Source organism: Orbicella faveolata, unplaced genomic scaffold (genome assembly GCF_042242905.1).
Source record: "Orbicella faveolata isolate gen_17 unplaced genomic scaffold, um_ofav_v1 contig_24, whole genome shotgun sequence".
Lineage (NCBI taxonomy): Eukaryota > Metazoa > Cnidaria > Anthozoa > Scleractinia > Merulinidae > Orbicella > Orbicella faveolata.
Genome location: NW_028301552.1, coordinates 21,745,986 through 21,761,923, shown reverse-complemented (window position 1 = coordinate 21,761,923; position 15,938 = coordinate 21,745,986). Strand labels below are relative to the sequence as shown.

Here is a 15,938-nt window from a genome sequence, read left to right as displayed (position 1 = left end):
TCACAATTACTTTAAATTAATAAATGCAGTTTATTATAATTAATTTAAATTAATAAAATGCAGTTTATCAGTGGAGGCATAGATGGAGTGCTCCAAGTTTGAGCCTTGGTCGAGGTCATGGCATTGTGTTCTTGGACAAAATACTTTACTCTCTCAGTGCCTCTTTTCACCCAGGGGTATGATGAATTTAATGCTTGGAGTAACCCTGCGATGGACTAGGATCCCATCCAGGGGGGAGAAGAAATACTCCTGGTCACTTAATGCTACAGAAACCAGGATAAGCTCTGTCTGTATGGGACAACTGTCCTGATGCAGACTTTACCAATGCAGTTCTTCATAACTTTGTTCTTTGTAGCTTCTCATCACGATCAAAGAACAGATCATAGACATGCTGGAGTCTGACAATGATGGGTAAGAACAGTTATGTAGTAAATAGATGGAGCTCACTTCTGTGGAAGAGAAGCAACCTGGGACAGGAGTAGACAGTCATGCATTGTCTTGATAAGCTTTGAAACAGGGGATGTTTTATAAAAAAATAATAGCCACTATATTCACTTTTTCAAGGGTCTAAACCAAACCTTTGCCTTTAAACAAACATTGCCAGCTGCTCCCCAAGTGAACACAGAGGTTGGTACAGTTACCAGAACAGTCAGAATAGTATGCCTCAAGCAAGTCACAGTTCTTAGTCAAAATGTACATGTAGGTGCAATAGTCCTTATGTCCTAACATGTTGGATGTTGGGTGGGTGCTCTAACTTTTTACTTCTCATTTACTATTTTCAGAATCAGAACTCATGCGATAAAGTTTATGGAGATGCTTGTTCTTGTTCAGTCGCTCAAAACTCAGGTGGGTGTTCTTTTTCAGTCACTAACCCATTTTTTCACCTTTCAAGCTGAAACTACAAGGACATGCTGGGAACTGGGAATTGGGAACATTCCCCTAAACTTCTAAATATTGACTGAACAATTTTGTGCATTACTACAGGATTCAGAGTCACTGAAAAAAGGAGAGGCAGACATCTCACTGGAAATAGTCCCCAGAAATCATCCTTTAGTCAAAATGACAGAGTTAAGAGAAGAAGGTGGATCAACTCTGGAATCTTTGCTTACTCTGATTGCCTCTCATACCATCTCCAGGTTAGACCTGATGGCTATGTTAAGTGATGAATATGAACTGTGATGTTTGAGGAACCTCTCAAAGCCATTGTGTTGTTTCTCAGAATATTGTTTTGCTTATTATTCCTTCATAACATGAAGTGTACTCAAGTCCATATCCATTAGACAAGTGTCTGCGTGAGAGAAGTGTCCACCTTGGATACCTTAGACAGATACCTAGTTGTACCTGAGAAACACATTCCATCTCAGGTACAGCAGGTGTCTTTCTTTGGCAAGTATCCTCCTTTTGATGTGATGTACATTTTCAGTCACAATGAAACTTCCTTAAGTGACACTAGTTAAGTCTCTGTTCAGATAAAGAATCCATCAGGCTGATGTTTATCTCCAGTTTTTTTTAGCATGAATTGACCAGGAGGAGTATTTATATTCTCCTGCAGATGAAGATGTTAGAGGCTGTTAAACTTCACATATAACAGGAGCATGTATAAATGCAAAGGAAAAAAGCACACCAATTGTAATGGTAGTTAACTGTGAGAGATTTTTGTTGGCCTGTACACGAGCATTACAAACCTAACCTTAACTTTTGTATTATTATTAGTGTGAACCTGATGGCTGCCCTTGGATCTCTGTCAGCCATAGCTCGTCAAAGACCTGCCTTTATGGCGATTGTTGTTCAGGCATTTGAGTCTCTTCATGGTAGGAGCATGATTATTCAATTTTATTTCAATCTCATAAATTTTGAATTTCATTAACATTTTTAGCAGGACAGGTAATTGGTTTTCACAGGTAGGCAAAACTTTTTGAACTGCTTCTCTAAAAGAAAAGCTTTCCTCCAGATGCAGGGCAGGAAAAAAACATTTTGAAATCCAGTTACCCAGTGGGCCAGTACATTTCAGTTTTCAGTAATACCCCCACTAAAATATTTCTTGCCCAATAGGCACACTATGTTCATGTCTTATCAACTAAATCATTTTAAAATTCTAGGTACCGTCTATAATCAGTGATGGGCTATAACAGAGGACAAACATGAGCAAAGTACACGTATGCTCTTGGTTGTCCATGCTTTCGACTCTTTGTTTTACTCATCTTGCAGTCCTAAGTTTTGAAATTGTTTTCAACTAGAAATTATGACTAACAAGACTACTGACAGAGGCTAATTTTACTTGCCCACTGGACAACCAAACTTCCATTTTCACTTGCCCAAGAGCAAACTTCACTTGCCAGGGGTAATCGAACCTGGGTTTTTTCCTGCTCTGAGATGGTCAAACCAGTTTCGGTCAGGTGTCAGGGCTGTCAACAAGGGCTGTAACCCATAGCAACCATTGCGGCTGAGCATGCTTAATGGGCCCTTCATGCTATGGGTGAAATTACTTGTAGCTGAAACATTCATCCATAAAATAATAAATTAGTTATGTGTGTCAAGATCAATGCTACAGGCAAATTAAAACTTAATGACAGCCCTGGGTGTCCCAGGAAGGAAGTCAAACAGAGTAAAAGCATTTCCTGTTTTAAAGCAATGTACTGTTGGTTGTATTTGCTAAATGTGCATACTTATTAAACAATAAAATTATTGTGTGTGCTTCCTATAGTGACCAGGTACGTGTATTTCTAATATTGCCTTTATCTCTTGGTCTACAGCTAATCTTCCCACTTCTCTGAGCAAATCTCAAGTCAGCAGTGTGAGGAAAAATCTCAAGGTAATCATTGAATTTAAACTAGGGGAGCAGAAAGCATCTCAACAAATCAAAAAGTTCTGATCTGTAGCTATCTTTCATGTCAAATGCATATAGATCCTGTCTTTCTTAAGTTTTATTCAACAGTACATCATGAACCATTCGCTGATTCAGAAATTTGTTTCCTATAAATTTGTCATTTTGAGTCACTGCCTGAGTGTATTTTATGCAAAAATGTTTAATGCCCATGTAGAGAGTGCAAGTATGCTGTCAAAAGCAATAATAGGCTATCATTTTAAAGTCACAGTAACAAAGATACATATGTATATGTTCTCTTTTGGCATTGTTAAACTCTCTTTTTTTCTGTGTCCCTTTAGCTTCATCTGATGAGTTTACTCAAGCATCCATCATCTGGTAAGAGGCCTGAGTGGCTGTACTGTAACTAGTATATTTATAAATTGGTCATACCTCGTTCAATGAGTCTGTGATTGTTTTTTTCCATGATTTGCTCTGCCTCTTATTTCTCTTGCAAAATCAATATGTTATATGGTAAAAAAATAAAGAAAAATTTTTATCAGTTATGTTGTCGTTGTACCACTAAATAAATATGTTCCAGAGCTAACATTAGGCCAAGTCTTTTGCTGCTGTAGATAATCCTGATGTGGGATCTATTCTTGAAAGAAATAACATCTGTTTGCTATGTTTGTGTGTTGTTTTTCTTTTTCAGTTGAGTTTCTCCCTCAGATCACAACGCTCTTAACAGATCTTGGAGCATCACAAGCTGAGGTTGGTATACTTCAAAGAAATCAAAGTTTTGGCTCTGAAAGTTTTGTTTTATGATTGTTGTGAATATGTTTTTGTTTTCACCACTCCATTGAGATGATGTTTTTGCACTGTCTTAATTTCCACAGCTTCAAAAGAACATGCCAAAAGTCAGTGCAGAGAAAAAACGGTGTGTGTTACATAGGTTTAATCTAAGTGGAACTTACTGTTTTGTTTGTTCAAATTTCTTTGTAGAATTCCTTCAAGGTGTAGTCTTTTGTTCACGCGAGTTTCCATATTTGGACACCTCTCCTTGTGCAATGAGACCTCCCCAATCTTAAGATTTGGAGATTTGATGTAGTAAATTCTAAATCTTTAGAGCATCTCTGATCAGTCAGAGTTTTAAAAGTTTTGTTCACAATTACAGTGGAACCCTGTTAATCTGGTCACCAATGGGCCACAAAAATTTGGCTGTATTAACAGGCTGGCTGTGTTAAAGGGGTTCTTTAAATAAAAAAAAAGACTGACTAAGCTTGTGTATGGACCAGAATAAAAGAGCCGTAACAATGAGGTGGATGTATGGCGGGGTTCCACTGTAACACCTTTACCTGAAGCTACCTGTAGAGCTTCATTTTCATATGATCATGTGGAACGTTTTGGGGTTAAATGGCAGATGTCTCTTGAAATTGAACATGGAAGTAGGATGTCTATATAGGTAGCTGGGTTATGGAGGGAAACGATAGTGCAGTACTAATAATGTTCTTTTCTACACACATTTTGTCTTCAAGGCCTGAACCAGAAGCTGTGGCCACAAAAAAACAAAAGCTCGATGTAAGTATGGTTTTGTACATGTTGTTTAGAGTTGTTTTTAGACTTTTACACCACATGTATTATTGAACGCTTGTTGAGTATGGTTGAGATCTTTTGAAACATTCACCTAAATCTAAATACTGATATCAGACTGACTGGAGTTTTTGTTTACTTTTGAGACTTGAAACACTTGAACTTCATTGAATTTACAAAAATTATTCTCACTTAAGCAGAATACTTGAACTGTGTTCAGTGGAGTTTTATCTCATTTTCAGATTGAAGAGCTGGAGACAATGTCCACTTCAGATGCTGTTGAAATGACAGCACAGGATATAATCCCCAGACTCAACAAAGACACAGTAACAGACCTGGTGCTGGTTAGCATGTTAGCCCTCCCAGACAGCCTTCCATCCCACTTCCATGACACATACACTCCCATTGCCGCAGCAGGCGGACAAGCTCAAGTCGTCCATCTTGCTCGCCTGTTGGCAACTCAGATGAATGCTGCTAGGATTGGAAAAGGATATGAGAGAATGGAAGCCTTGAGAAAGGTAAAGTAGTTTTGTGTGTGAATGTACTTGCGAGAATGTTGCTGAAAGAAGTTGATGGTATTTATTACCCGTTTTGAATGTGGTGGCTGGCAAGCAAAGGAAGAAGCAACGAGGGAGTCAAATATGCGAATGTATTTCCTCTTACCGTAAGCCAAATTAGCTACTAGCCAATCAGAAGCTGTGTCTACTGTCTTGACATCCTGCAATACACATGTATTAAGTCACTGACCTGATATGCTACAATATCATGGTCATGTGATTTAATTTGGAAACAGTAAATATCTAACTGTACCATTTTTGGTACACTTTGGTTGCGTATCTCGCCATGGGTATTTTGGCTTGAGTTTGTCTCCCTGAAATATGAACCATGGCTCGACCAAACTCACCTGATATACCACTACATACCAAAAAAACTAGGCTTGATTTCTGCCGCTCTCTCGAGTCTGGTTTACAGACTTTGTGGAAGGAGCATGGGCTCCTTTCCCGAATAGCAGCCTAATTGAGCCTACAAAAAGGCACGATTAGTTATAAAAAGTGCAACAGCCCAAAGAAACTTTTCTCTTTTCAATCGCAGTTGATAGTCTAGATTTACAATGCAATGCTAGTTAGCTATCATCATCATCATCATCATCATCATTTCTTGTCGCGCCAGTAGGCGCATAAGGCCGTCACACTTTCCGACCAACACTCCCTGTTCCGTGCCACCACTTTGGCTACTTCCCAGCTCTTTCACCCCGCCTTGTTTCTTTCCTTTTCCACCGTCCTTCTCCAAGTTGTCTTTGGCCTGCCTCTCGCTCTTCGACCTTCTGGTGTCCATCCCAATGCTGTGAAGCAGTCATTAGCACCCTCTCTCCTGAGTATGTGTCCCAACCAGTTCCACCTTCTTCGTCGTACCTTGCAGCTTATGTCATTGACCTCTGCCATTTCAACCACTCTCTTGTTTGTAATTCTTTGCTGCATTCTAATTCTCAGTATCCATCTCAGGCACTGGCTTTGGAAACTGTTTAGTTTTCGTTCATCAGCTTTAATGATCTTCCATGTTTCACAGCCATATAGCAGGACCGGTCGAACTAAAGTCTTGAATAGGCGTATCTTGGTTCTCCTGCCTATTCCTCTGGTTGCCCATACCTTCCCTAGTCTCTGAAATGCTCCACGTGCCTTCTGCAGTCAGTTCGTAATATCTCTACTGCCTCCTCCTTCTTTGTTTACTGTAGCACCTAGGTATACAAATTCCTCAACGTCTTCTACTTCCTCATCATTAACCACGACGTCCTCTGAACTATGAGCAAACTCAGTCCTCAGTGTTTTACACATTCTTGCATTAAGTTTGAGACCTACTCTGGCTGCTTCTTCTGCTAGTCTCCCAGTCTTTTCCTGCGGGTCGCTAATCTTGGATGACAGTAGTGCAGTATCGTCCGCAAAGTCAAGATCCTCCAGCACCGCTGTGAAATTCCGCCGTATTCCTCTTCTCTTGTCTGCTGTTGTCTCCCTCATGGTCCAATCTAAGGCCAGTAAGAATAAGAATCCTGACATCACACACCCCTGCTTTACTCCAGACTTGATCTTAAACCATTCTGATGTCTCACTTCCATCAACAACTGCACATTCGAAGCCCTGGTATATGCCTGCGATCGCTCTCACCATCTTATGTGGTATCCCATAGCTTTTCATGATGTTCCATAGGCTTTCTCTGTGTACTGAATCAGAGGCTTTTTCAAAATCCACAAAGTGCACATACAGACCCGCCCTCCACTCATTTGCCTGCTCCAAGATGTTTCTTAGTATAAAGATCTGTTCAGTTGTACTTCTCTTTGATCTAAACCCAGCCCGCTCCTTTCGAAGCTTGTCTACACCTCTCTTGATCCTCTCTAGCAGCATCCTACAGAATATCTTACTAATTACGGGTAGTAAAGTCACTCCTCTCCAGTTGTTACAATCCCGCAAATCACCTTTCTTAAATATCTTGACAATCAGTCCCTTCTTCCACATTTCCGGCCACCTCTCAGTCTCCCAAAGCCGGTTATAGCATCTAGTCAACCTATGTGCAGTGTCTTCCATGCCCGCCCTCAATAGCTCTGGGCCCACTTCATCTACTCCAGGCACTTTCCCTAGCTTTGTCCCCTTTAGTGGGTCCTTAACCTCTTGTAATCGCCATCTTCCGAAATCTATTTCCCCGATCTCTTCCGGTTCTTCTATCTCATCCTCTTCCACAGGATTCACTGGGTCATCTCTGTTTAATATTTCACTAAAGTGCTCTACCCATCTCTGCAGCCTCTCTTGCATTTCTGTCTTAAGCACTCCCTGTTTGTCTTTCACGCCTACTTCTTGTCTCCTCCGTTCCCCGGCTATTGTCTTGGTCATGCTGTACAGTTCCTTATTTCTACCATTCTCAGCGGCCTTTTCTGCTGCTGTAGTGGTCACTGTATACGTCTGCTCCTCTCATAACTCTCGTGTCAAGGATTGATGTTCTCATGCGTCCATTTACTAGGACATGGTAAATCTGGTTTAGCGTCCTCCTATCTGGTGACCTCCAGGTCAACTTATGGATCTCTTTGTGTGGGAATATCGTTCCAGTGATGACTAATCCGTTTGCACTACCAAAGTCGCATAACCTCTCCCCATTGTCATTCATGACTCCAATGCCAAACTTTCCCATAACCTCCTCCCTGTTAGTGTTGTTGTTTCCCACTTTGGCATTTATATTGCCCATCACCACAATCATATCATGTCTGTCGCAGATTGAAACAGTGTCTTGCAGCTGATTGTAAAATTCGTCTTTCCTCGTCCACCGCATCATTTGTTGGTGCATATGCTTGTATCACTGTCAGGTTTTTGTATTTTGAGTAGAATCGTGCTGTGATGATTCTTTTGCTAATCGGCGTCCATTCCATCAAGGCTCTCTTTGCTCTCGCACTCATCATGATGGCTACTCCTCCCTGGTGCACCTCGTCATCTCCTGAGTATACCACTGTCTCACCACTCTGTAGTGTTACTGATCCCATCCCTTTCCATCTGGCCTCACTTATCCCTAGCACTTCAATTCCATAGTCCAACATCTCCTTGGCTACCTGCCTTGCCCGTGTTGCTTCTGCCATGGTCCTCACATTCCAGCAACCGATGGTCGTCTGTCGCTTGGGGGCTACCATGGGGCCCATCGGCCTTTGGGCTTCCCGCTGGCTTTGACCCAAGAGCGTCATTGCAGCTCCAGCAGTGACACCCCCAGCTAGTGTTGTATCGTTGTCCACGTTTCCAATTTCTGTAACAAATTGTATTTTTATGGGGTAGGGTTGTTAACCCTACGCCCAACCCCCAACCTGGAGGACCAGGGGGTCACTCTTTGTCTGGTCTCTACCCTTCGACCTGTTCGGCATGGGTGGCCCTACCAGGAGTACAAGACTCCAGCCGACATAGCTCTAGGGGTCATTGAGACACACAAACCGCTCCACCACGATAAGGTGGTGACCCCATTCGGAACGGAGTTAACTATGGTCGTAAATAACTGTTTCTTGTTGCCTAATTATCCACTTCTTGTCATTTGGTGCTTACATGTATTAGAAAGAAGTGCTTAATCAGGGAAAGAAAGTTACCTGCTTGGTGTGTAGTAACCAGAGAAATGACTTTTTCCGCATGCTAGGCATTAAGGTTTCTTGAATTATCGTTCTTAAGACTACAGTAATAATTCAGAGCATATTTTTCTATGTTGAAACAGGCTCAGAACGACCCAAGAATGAAAGAGGCAGAAAGCATGTCAATCCCTGTGATTGGTGGAGCTGGTGCTTGGGGAAACAATATACCTGGCATTGAAGAGGACCCTATGGTGAGTCGTGCTGTTTAACAATTAGATTATGAGCTCGAGATTTCTATCACGCATGGTAATAGCAAGCGAATAATCATTTAATTGCTTTAGTACAAATCTTCTAGTCGTTCAATACTGTATCTAAATCCTCTTCACAGGCACTTCTAAAACGGAAAGAAGCGGCCGTCATTTTGTTAACAACCTCACAATGCTAGGCCACTCACTATCTACAAAAGAATAGATAGTGAGTAGCGAAGCCAGTGAGACAGCGTCATTTGCCACAGAACGCTAGTAGATTTATACTAAAGCATTCAATCTGATAAACTTGCACTTTAAAGACAAACAGACCTCGTCACTGTAGTCAGGTTGGCCTAGAGCGGCGATCAGGACGAGTGATGGTTGCATCAACATCGCTTGTCTGGGAAATGAAAGGAATGGGAGCACCCTACTAAAACATTTGTAAATTTCAACTACAATGGAGTTTTTTCAAAACCTGCAATGTAGCAAACCCAAAAAGGGACAACAAGAGTGCCACTTATTTACACTAGAAGGGCCAAATTCGTGAACAATCTCCACGTGGTCAAGTTAACAAGGTAGCAATGCTGGAACTTTCTTCAAACAGAAAACATAATAAGCCTTCCAGAAGGCCTCTATCACTGAAGAATGTCCACAAAATTAGCACGATTTGTGTTAACCAGCTGTTGTCCTCCGCTCCTAGACCAGACTCGAGAGAGCGGCGGAAATCGAGCCAAGCATGGTGCTTGATATCAATAAAGATAGTAAGATTCTGTGGTTAGCTAGAAATTAGATACCCGATATTATTATTCCATTTTTACCCGTTATTCACTTGATATCCATGTATTACTGTGATTTTGCTTTGCAGTATATGTATGGTGCACCTAAACCTGAAGAGGATTCAGCTCTGAAGAGGATGTTGGGTAAAACATTGGTCCCGTTCTTTTTGGTTTTGTGTTGCACTTGTGTCGTGCTTTATTATTATTATTTTATTAATATCAGATAAACGCTAATCAGGAATTGAGGGTAAACGGAGGTGGTTTTGATAAGCGTCCTTTGAAAGGGCTGTTCTCTGTTCCTGTTCAGTAACAGTTTGACAATGACCAAAATTTATGACGCTGTCAAGAATATTGTGAGAAATGGTTATTGATAACTTAACAAACTGTCTTGAACAACTCAGTCAGGAGCAGAATAGCATGGTGCAGTGGTAAGAGCGCTCGCCTTCCACCAATGTGGCTTGGGTTCGATATGTGGGTTGAGTTTGTTGTTGGTTCTCGCCTTGCTCCGAGGGTTTTACTCTGGGTTCTCCGGTTTTCCTCCCTCCACAAAAACCAACGTCTCCAAATTCCAGTTCGACCAGGATACGGGACCCGCATGAAAACCAGCTAAGGTTGATGTGGCTTTGTCTCTAAATATTGTAATTTATTTTAAACTCAGAGCTAAGCTAAATGAACGGTACAGGTATAAAAGTGACTATAATATCAGCCATTATGGAAAGTAATTTACGCTTCAAATTGCGACTCATTTCCTCTGTGGTAGAATATAACTTCGACCGTGATATTTTTTCCCCAAACAGGTGGACATTTTGATGTCACTAAAGAGAAGAGACCAATGGATATAAAGAAGGTATCAGTGAATACGTGTTTCTTGTTCAATACTCGGACGAGCTCAAATAGTGAAGCCCGTGGGAGGGGGGGACTCTCATAAAAAAGGACAGGGGTACTTGTTGTACACTTCAAGGGTGAGAAAAAAGCGGTTTCGGTACCTCCTAGGTGTTCGGACTCAAAACGTCCACAGCGGGAGCTTTTTCGGTGTGTTTTAGGGCATTAAGCCAAAAAAAATATGACAGCAGAGATATGACAATAAACTGATTTTTAATTTTGTCTCATTTACATCGTGAATTAACAACTCATCAGTTAAAGAGTGCACATTTGCCGAATGTGTTGTTCTAGAACTGGTACCACTTAGCGGTGGAAAATATTTCAAGCCACGCCCACATAACCGGATCTTGATACCTCTTAGGGGATCTTTTCAAAATTTCCGACGAGCACCCCCCCTCCCACCTCCCCCCAGGAGTGAAGCAGTCAGACGTTTCTATGAGAGTTTGATTGCCTGACAGGTTGAGTTCTCACAAACTCAAGGTGACTTGTGTCTGCTTTAGGTTATGTTTACTTAAGGCAGTCGTTTTGTAATAAAATGAAGGTATATGAGTTTTGCGGTGCAGTGCCTTCACGTGGGGATGATCACAGAAGATTTTTGACGATTCTCTGCTAGAGCCTGACCTTTTTCCCAAGATTTTTCAAAGATTATGTGAAGGTCATATAATCGTTGCCGACGTTTTCCGCCCATTTCCGAAAAAAGGCCGAAAAATCCAGAGTACAAGCGACATATTTTGAGGTCATCATTTCGTTATCATTACACTTTTGAGTTTTTCCTGATTTTGATTGGTTTAGCTGAATTGCTCCATGTACCTAACCAACCAGCGATGTAAGAGTGTAATCGAAGTCCTAAAAAATAAAACTAAGAAAATGTCCTGCTGTGTTGACCTATCCTCGGTCATATTCTTGCTCAGGAATATGTTCGTTTGCCCTTCGATTCCTAATTCAATCAAACAAAGGTTTAAAAGATGTCTTCCTCCTTCAAGTTTATTGCGTCTGTGATAACTTTGCGTTCGTGTGATTTTTGAAACCTCAGTACTAATACTTCTTTTCGCTTCCGCAGACACCATTTGTTCCCAAAGAACCTACTGTTCCTCTGCTGGTAGGTACTACAAAGCTCAAGAACCTCCCCTATCGCAATTAAGCCCTCTTGCCGTTTCAGCAGGATGACATATTCAGCTGTGTTGAATAGTATAAGTTTTAGCTTCAAGTTTCTCCGCATTTTACGAAGAATGCGATCTAGGGCAAACTATTGAACGTACGGACGGACGGATAGACGAAGGAATGGACGAAGGAACAGTCGGACGGACGGACCACTGTACGAATGAACGAACCAACAAACGAACTAACCGTCGGATGAATGGAGGGACGGACGGACGGACTGATCAACAGTAATTTTTCGTCACTGTTTCAATTCGACCGGGACCGAGGACCCGCATGGAAATAAGCTAAGGTTGATGTGGCTTCCTCTCTAAATATTGTAATTTATTTGTTTTTATTTATTCATTCACTGTTGTTATTCCTTACCCTCTTGCATTTACAGCGCATGCGAAAAATCAAGCCGTTCAAGTTAGCTGATGTGACCAGGATTCTAAATCCAGAGGAGAGACAAAGAATGTTGACAGGCGCAGTCAACAGAATTCTTGCTGCTGAAAGTGAGTCAACTGCCTTGTGTAAAGCTTCCTTAAAGCGCTTAGCACGACGTCAACTGGAAGTTTACGCTCCTTTCTTTGGCGTTGACATATTCTGGAGATGTCTTTGCAGAAGTTAGATTGACGATGTACATATTGATTATGAACTTCTAAAGCATATTCAGGTCTAAGCCTGTGCTTTCTGACTTATTTTTCATCCATTTCTTGGGATTTTATATCCGAATTTTAGCCTGAAGTTTTTGAATCCACATATTCTTTTGCTTGAGTTTTTATGTATCAAATAACGCTTGGCTAAATCCAGCCTCCTTTTTGGGTACAACACACAGTTTGCTATATGTCTGTCAACTTTGGGAAACCACAGCTAGAGCCCATTACATTAGCTGCTATGCGTCGACGTCAAGCGAAACAATTAATAAGTGATTGCCAACTGAAGTTGGTAATAATAAATTAAGGGGAATTTGGAAAGTTGACAGTTAGGGCATTAGACCTTCTTTGAAGCGAAGTGGAAAACTGTGGGTTGCGCGAGGACAGAGTTGAGTTATTGAAGGTAGCATGGTAACGGAAAACAGACGTTGCTAAACAAATGAATCCGCTGAAGGAAAGAAGATGGCGATTGTACATTTTACCACAATACCACGCGAACCTCGCACAGGCCATAGAGTACAAGGAAAACCGTATATTTGCATTATTTGTCCCTGTGTTAACGACATAGTGTATGCTAGGTTTGAAAATGTGAGAACTTTTCTGTACGTTTTTAAGAGCGATGTTAAAGTTTTCCAGCGCTAAGAAGTATCGCTAAATGTATCAGCCGCCATCGTTTTTCTTTCGGAGGATTGCATGCGAAGCAATTTGATTAACACTGCCTTTTGCTCATTTCTTTGCAGATAGTGCAGCCAGGAGTGGAGTAAGCCAGGTATGGCTGGGATTTATGATGTTCATCAATTAGTGGTTTTCACTTGAGCGTCGAAAAGTAATTGATTTTGCATTATTACGCCGCACGATTGCTTCAAAAAATCTCGCGCCACTTTACCATTCACTCAGACGTAAAACCCATGCGAGAAGTTTCTTTGTTCTTGAATCCTTGAGCTTTGATGTATTACAGTTTACCTCATCAAACCTTTTGTAATTTATTTAACAGTCTTGGACACCAGGATAAAGAACTTGCATAAAAACCAGCTAGGCCTGATGAGGCTTCCTCTCTCAATATTATAATTTATAATTTAAAATTAAAGGGAATTCTCCAGGCTGCAGATTTAACATTTTCAAGTCACTTTATATGTTACATGAATAACTTTGATAATCTAGCGTATACTGTTTGTTAAATTGATTTTCATATTGTATTTTGTTTTCCTTCAGGAACATATCAGCCTCATTGTTGGACTTGTTACTCAACTCGGTGGCGACTTAAAAATGGGTAGGCAATCTTCTTCTTCCTCTCCACAAAAGTTTCTTGCGTTTCTTTTGCTCCCTGGAAGCCTGGAAGCTCTTTCCAAACCTCCTTCCCCTCTTACCATTGCTTGCTACCGGTTGATCGTTAACTTACGTGTTTCTTTGTTCTATGCCACTGCAGTTCTTCAAGAGTTTATTCTAGAAGATATCAGGCCTCGTTACGAACTGTTAATGTCATGGCTGTATCAAGAATACGGAGCATCGGAAGGCACTGAAATGCCGGGAGAAGATAGCGAGTTACGACAATCATACAGCGATTGTATTCTCCATCTGATGGACGGATTGTACGCCAAGCTGGACCCCAAAGACAAGTAAGGGTCTTGTCTTGATACTTCCACTCTCAGTCACACAATGTCTTATTCAAATGAAAACTATGGAGTAGTATTTTCATGTGGTACTCTTCATTATGCTGCATAAGGTGGTTCTAACCTTTAATTAACGCCTGTGAATAACGCAGTTTTCAATTGAGTGTCGTAAAACCGAAACCAAAGTAATCACTCTAGCCAATCACAAAAGACACAGACAACCCAATGAACCAATCAAAACTCAAAGCAGATACACGTAGCTAAGTAGAAACGCGGGAAAACGTGTGTAAGCGAGTCACGATTGGTTTTTGTTTGCGTCTGATTGGATGAAAAAGTGGCGCGGTTTTTTTGAACCAATCGTGTAGCGTAGCAATACAAAACCAATTAATTTTCGACACTCGAGTGAAAACCACTCTAAAAGCTAAGTCTGTGGCCATTCAAATGAAAGCTGTTAGATGTAAATGTAGTACTAGTTGTTATAACGAATACTTGAAGTTTTACTGGTATATTGCTATAATGGTGTATTCCTGGATTTAAGTAAAGCTTCCTGTCGTTGTTTGTCTTCTGTTTCAGGTTGTTTTCTCGTATTCTGCTGGACATACCGTCACTAACAGACGGGGCTGTCATGGCTGTCAGAATGTACTGCGAAGATTTGGTGAGTTGTGAAGTCAAGAGAGCTGATCGATGCGTAATCAAACGACAAACTTAGAAAGCTACGGTTAACGTTTTCAAGATATACAAACTAATATGTTGTTTCCTAATTAATGGCCAGTTTATTAGGAGGCGCGGTGGCCTCGTGGTTAGTGCGCTCGTCTCCGGATCGAGCGGTCCTCGCCCGGGGACATTCCGTTGTGTTCTTGGGTAAGACACTTTACTCTCACAGTTCCTCTCTCCACCCAGGTGCGTAAATGGGAACCGGCGAATTTAATGCTGGGGGTAACCCTGCGACGGACTAGCATCCCATCCAGGGAAGAGTAGAAATATTGCTATTCGCTTCTTTCTATAGAAAAGAGATAAGCTCCGGCCTGATGGGCCACTTGGCTTTGCCTACCTTATGACCTTTACAACCCTGGGTTTATTATTTGCAGGAGCGTCTTCTAGTTGGATTTTCTACCCTAAGGGAACTAATCTTAAAACGACCAGCAACCCAGCAACAATTGCTACAAACTCTTCTGGAGCTGACCACAAACGAGAAAGAACAGGTGCGGGTACAAGCCATACACTCGGCTAAGAAACTTCACACGCGGCCGGAACTAGCGGAATCCATTGAGGTAAAAGATATTTCTGGTCTGACAGAGTTGTTTGTTTATAGCAATCCTCTTTTCTTCAGAATTTTTTACACAAAACATCGGCGTCGCTTCATGTGATAAATCAAACACGAGAGACAATGTTTCATTACATTTGCAAAAGCCGTGGAGAGAGTTAGAAAAATGAAGTACAGCAGAGTCTCTGGCGCGTGCAACAGAGTCCGCAGGAACGATAATGACATGTCTGGCAGTTCTGGTGCCTGTCGTTTTAGATTGTTAGTTTATTTGTTATTAAATTTTCCTTGGTTGGTTCTGAATTTCAGAAATACGCGTTGAGTTCTTTACAACAGTTGTTAGCTGACCACCCGCCTGCCCCAGAGGGACTGGACCCTGATATAGGTACAGCTCGCAACAAACGCACATTAGATGCTTATTGTCTATCATAATCTCCCTACATTTGAATACCAGTGTGTCGCAGGTAGAGCAAGTTGTGTGGGTGTTCACCGTTATCCTTATTTTATGGGGATGACTCTTTGATGGTGTCAGCCACGCCGGAGTTCTTTTACATTTCTACTGATGGTTGCATAACGGTATTGACTCGTGAAAGTTTATGTTTTAACGCTGGGAACGTCTCTATTATTTGGGAGTTGTTAACTGGAAGGTCGCAAACGGTTATCACATTCTCAATTATCATTATTTTCTCTTTTGTTTACAGAAGTGGCTCCTGGCGAGTGGACAGATGACACGATTAAACTTTGTCTTTATTTATATCTTGCACTGCTTCCACAAAATCATAAACTATTTCACGAGTAAGTTTATCACCAAAAGTCCTCATCCTTCCTCCTTTGTACTTGCATTAACAGCGCAATTGTGATAACTATACAAGTGTTCATAAAATGGTTGTT

General features: G+C 41.3%; 1 protein-coding gene across 1 annotated transcript in view; it reads left to right on the top strand.

The window, feature by feature from the left end:
- The window catches only part of LOC110040683 (symplekin-like), a 28,824-nt gene that overhangs the window by 2,850 nt on the left and 10,036 nt on the right, over window positions 1–15,938 (top strand). The window contains exons 7-28 of the mRNA XM_089291752.1: window positions 356–411; window positions 783–846; window positions 985–1,136; window positions 1,714–1,811; window positions 2,754–2,812; window positions 3,166–3,202; window positions 3,516–3,574; window positions 3,700–3,740; window positions 4,339–4,381; window positions 4,636–4,911; window positions 8,621–8,728; window positions 9,591–9,645; window positions 10,299–10,348; window positions 11,444–11,482; window positions 11,924–12,035; window positions 12,917–12,945; window positions 13,389–13,446; window positions 13,603–13,792; window positions 14,360–14,441; window positions 14,875–15,057; window positions 15,357–15,432; window positions 15,749–15,842. Coding sequence (XP_089147878.1) covers window positions 356–411; window positions 783–846; window positions 985–1,136; window positions 1,714–1,811; window positions 2,754–2,812; window positions 3,166–3,202; window positions 3,516–3,574; window positions 3,700–3,740; window positions 4,339–4,381; window positions 4,636–4,911; window positions 8,621–8,728; window positions 9,591–9,645; window positions 10,299–10,348; window positions 11,444–11,482; window positions 11,924–12,035; window positions 12,917–12,945; window positions 13,389–13,446; window positions 13,603–13,792; window positions 14,360–14,441; window positions 14,875–15,057; window positions 15,357–15,432; window positions 15,749–15,842 — 1,961 coding nt within the window. The remainder of the gene's footprint in view (window positions 1–355; window positions 412–782; window positions 847–984; window positions 1,137–1,713; window positions 1,812–2,753; window positions 2,813–3,165; window positions 3,203–3,515; window positions 3,575–3,699; window positions 3,741–4,338; window positions 4,382–4,635; window positions 4,912–8,620; window positions 8,729–9,590; window positions 9,646–10,298; window positions 10,349–11,443; window positions 11,483–11,923; window positions 12,036–12,916; window positions 12,946–13,388; window positions 13,447–13,602; window positions 13,793–14,359; window positions 14,442–14,874; window positions 15,058–15,356; window positions 15,433–15,748; window positions 15,843–15,938) is intronic.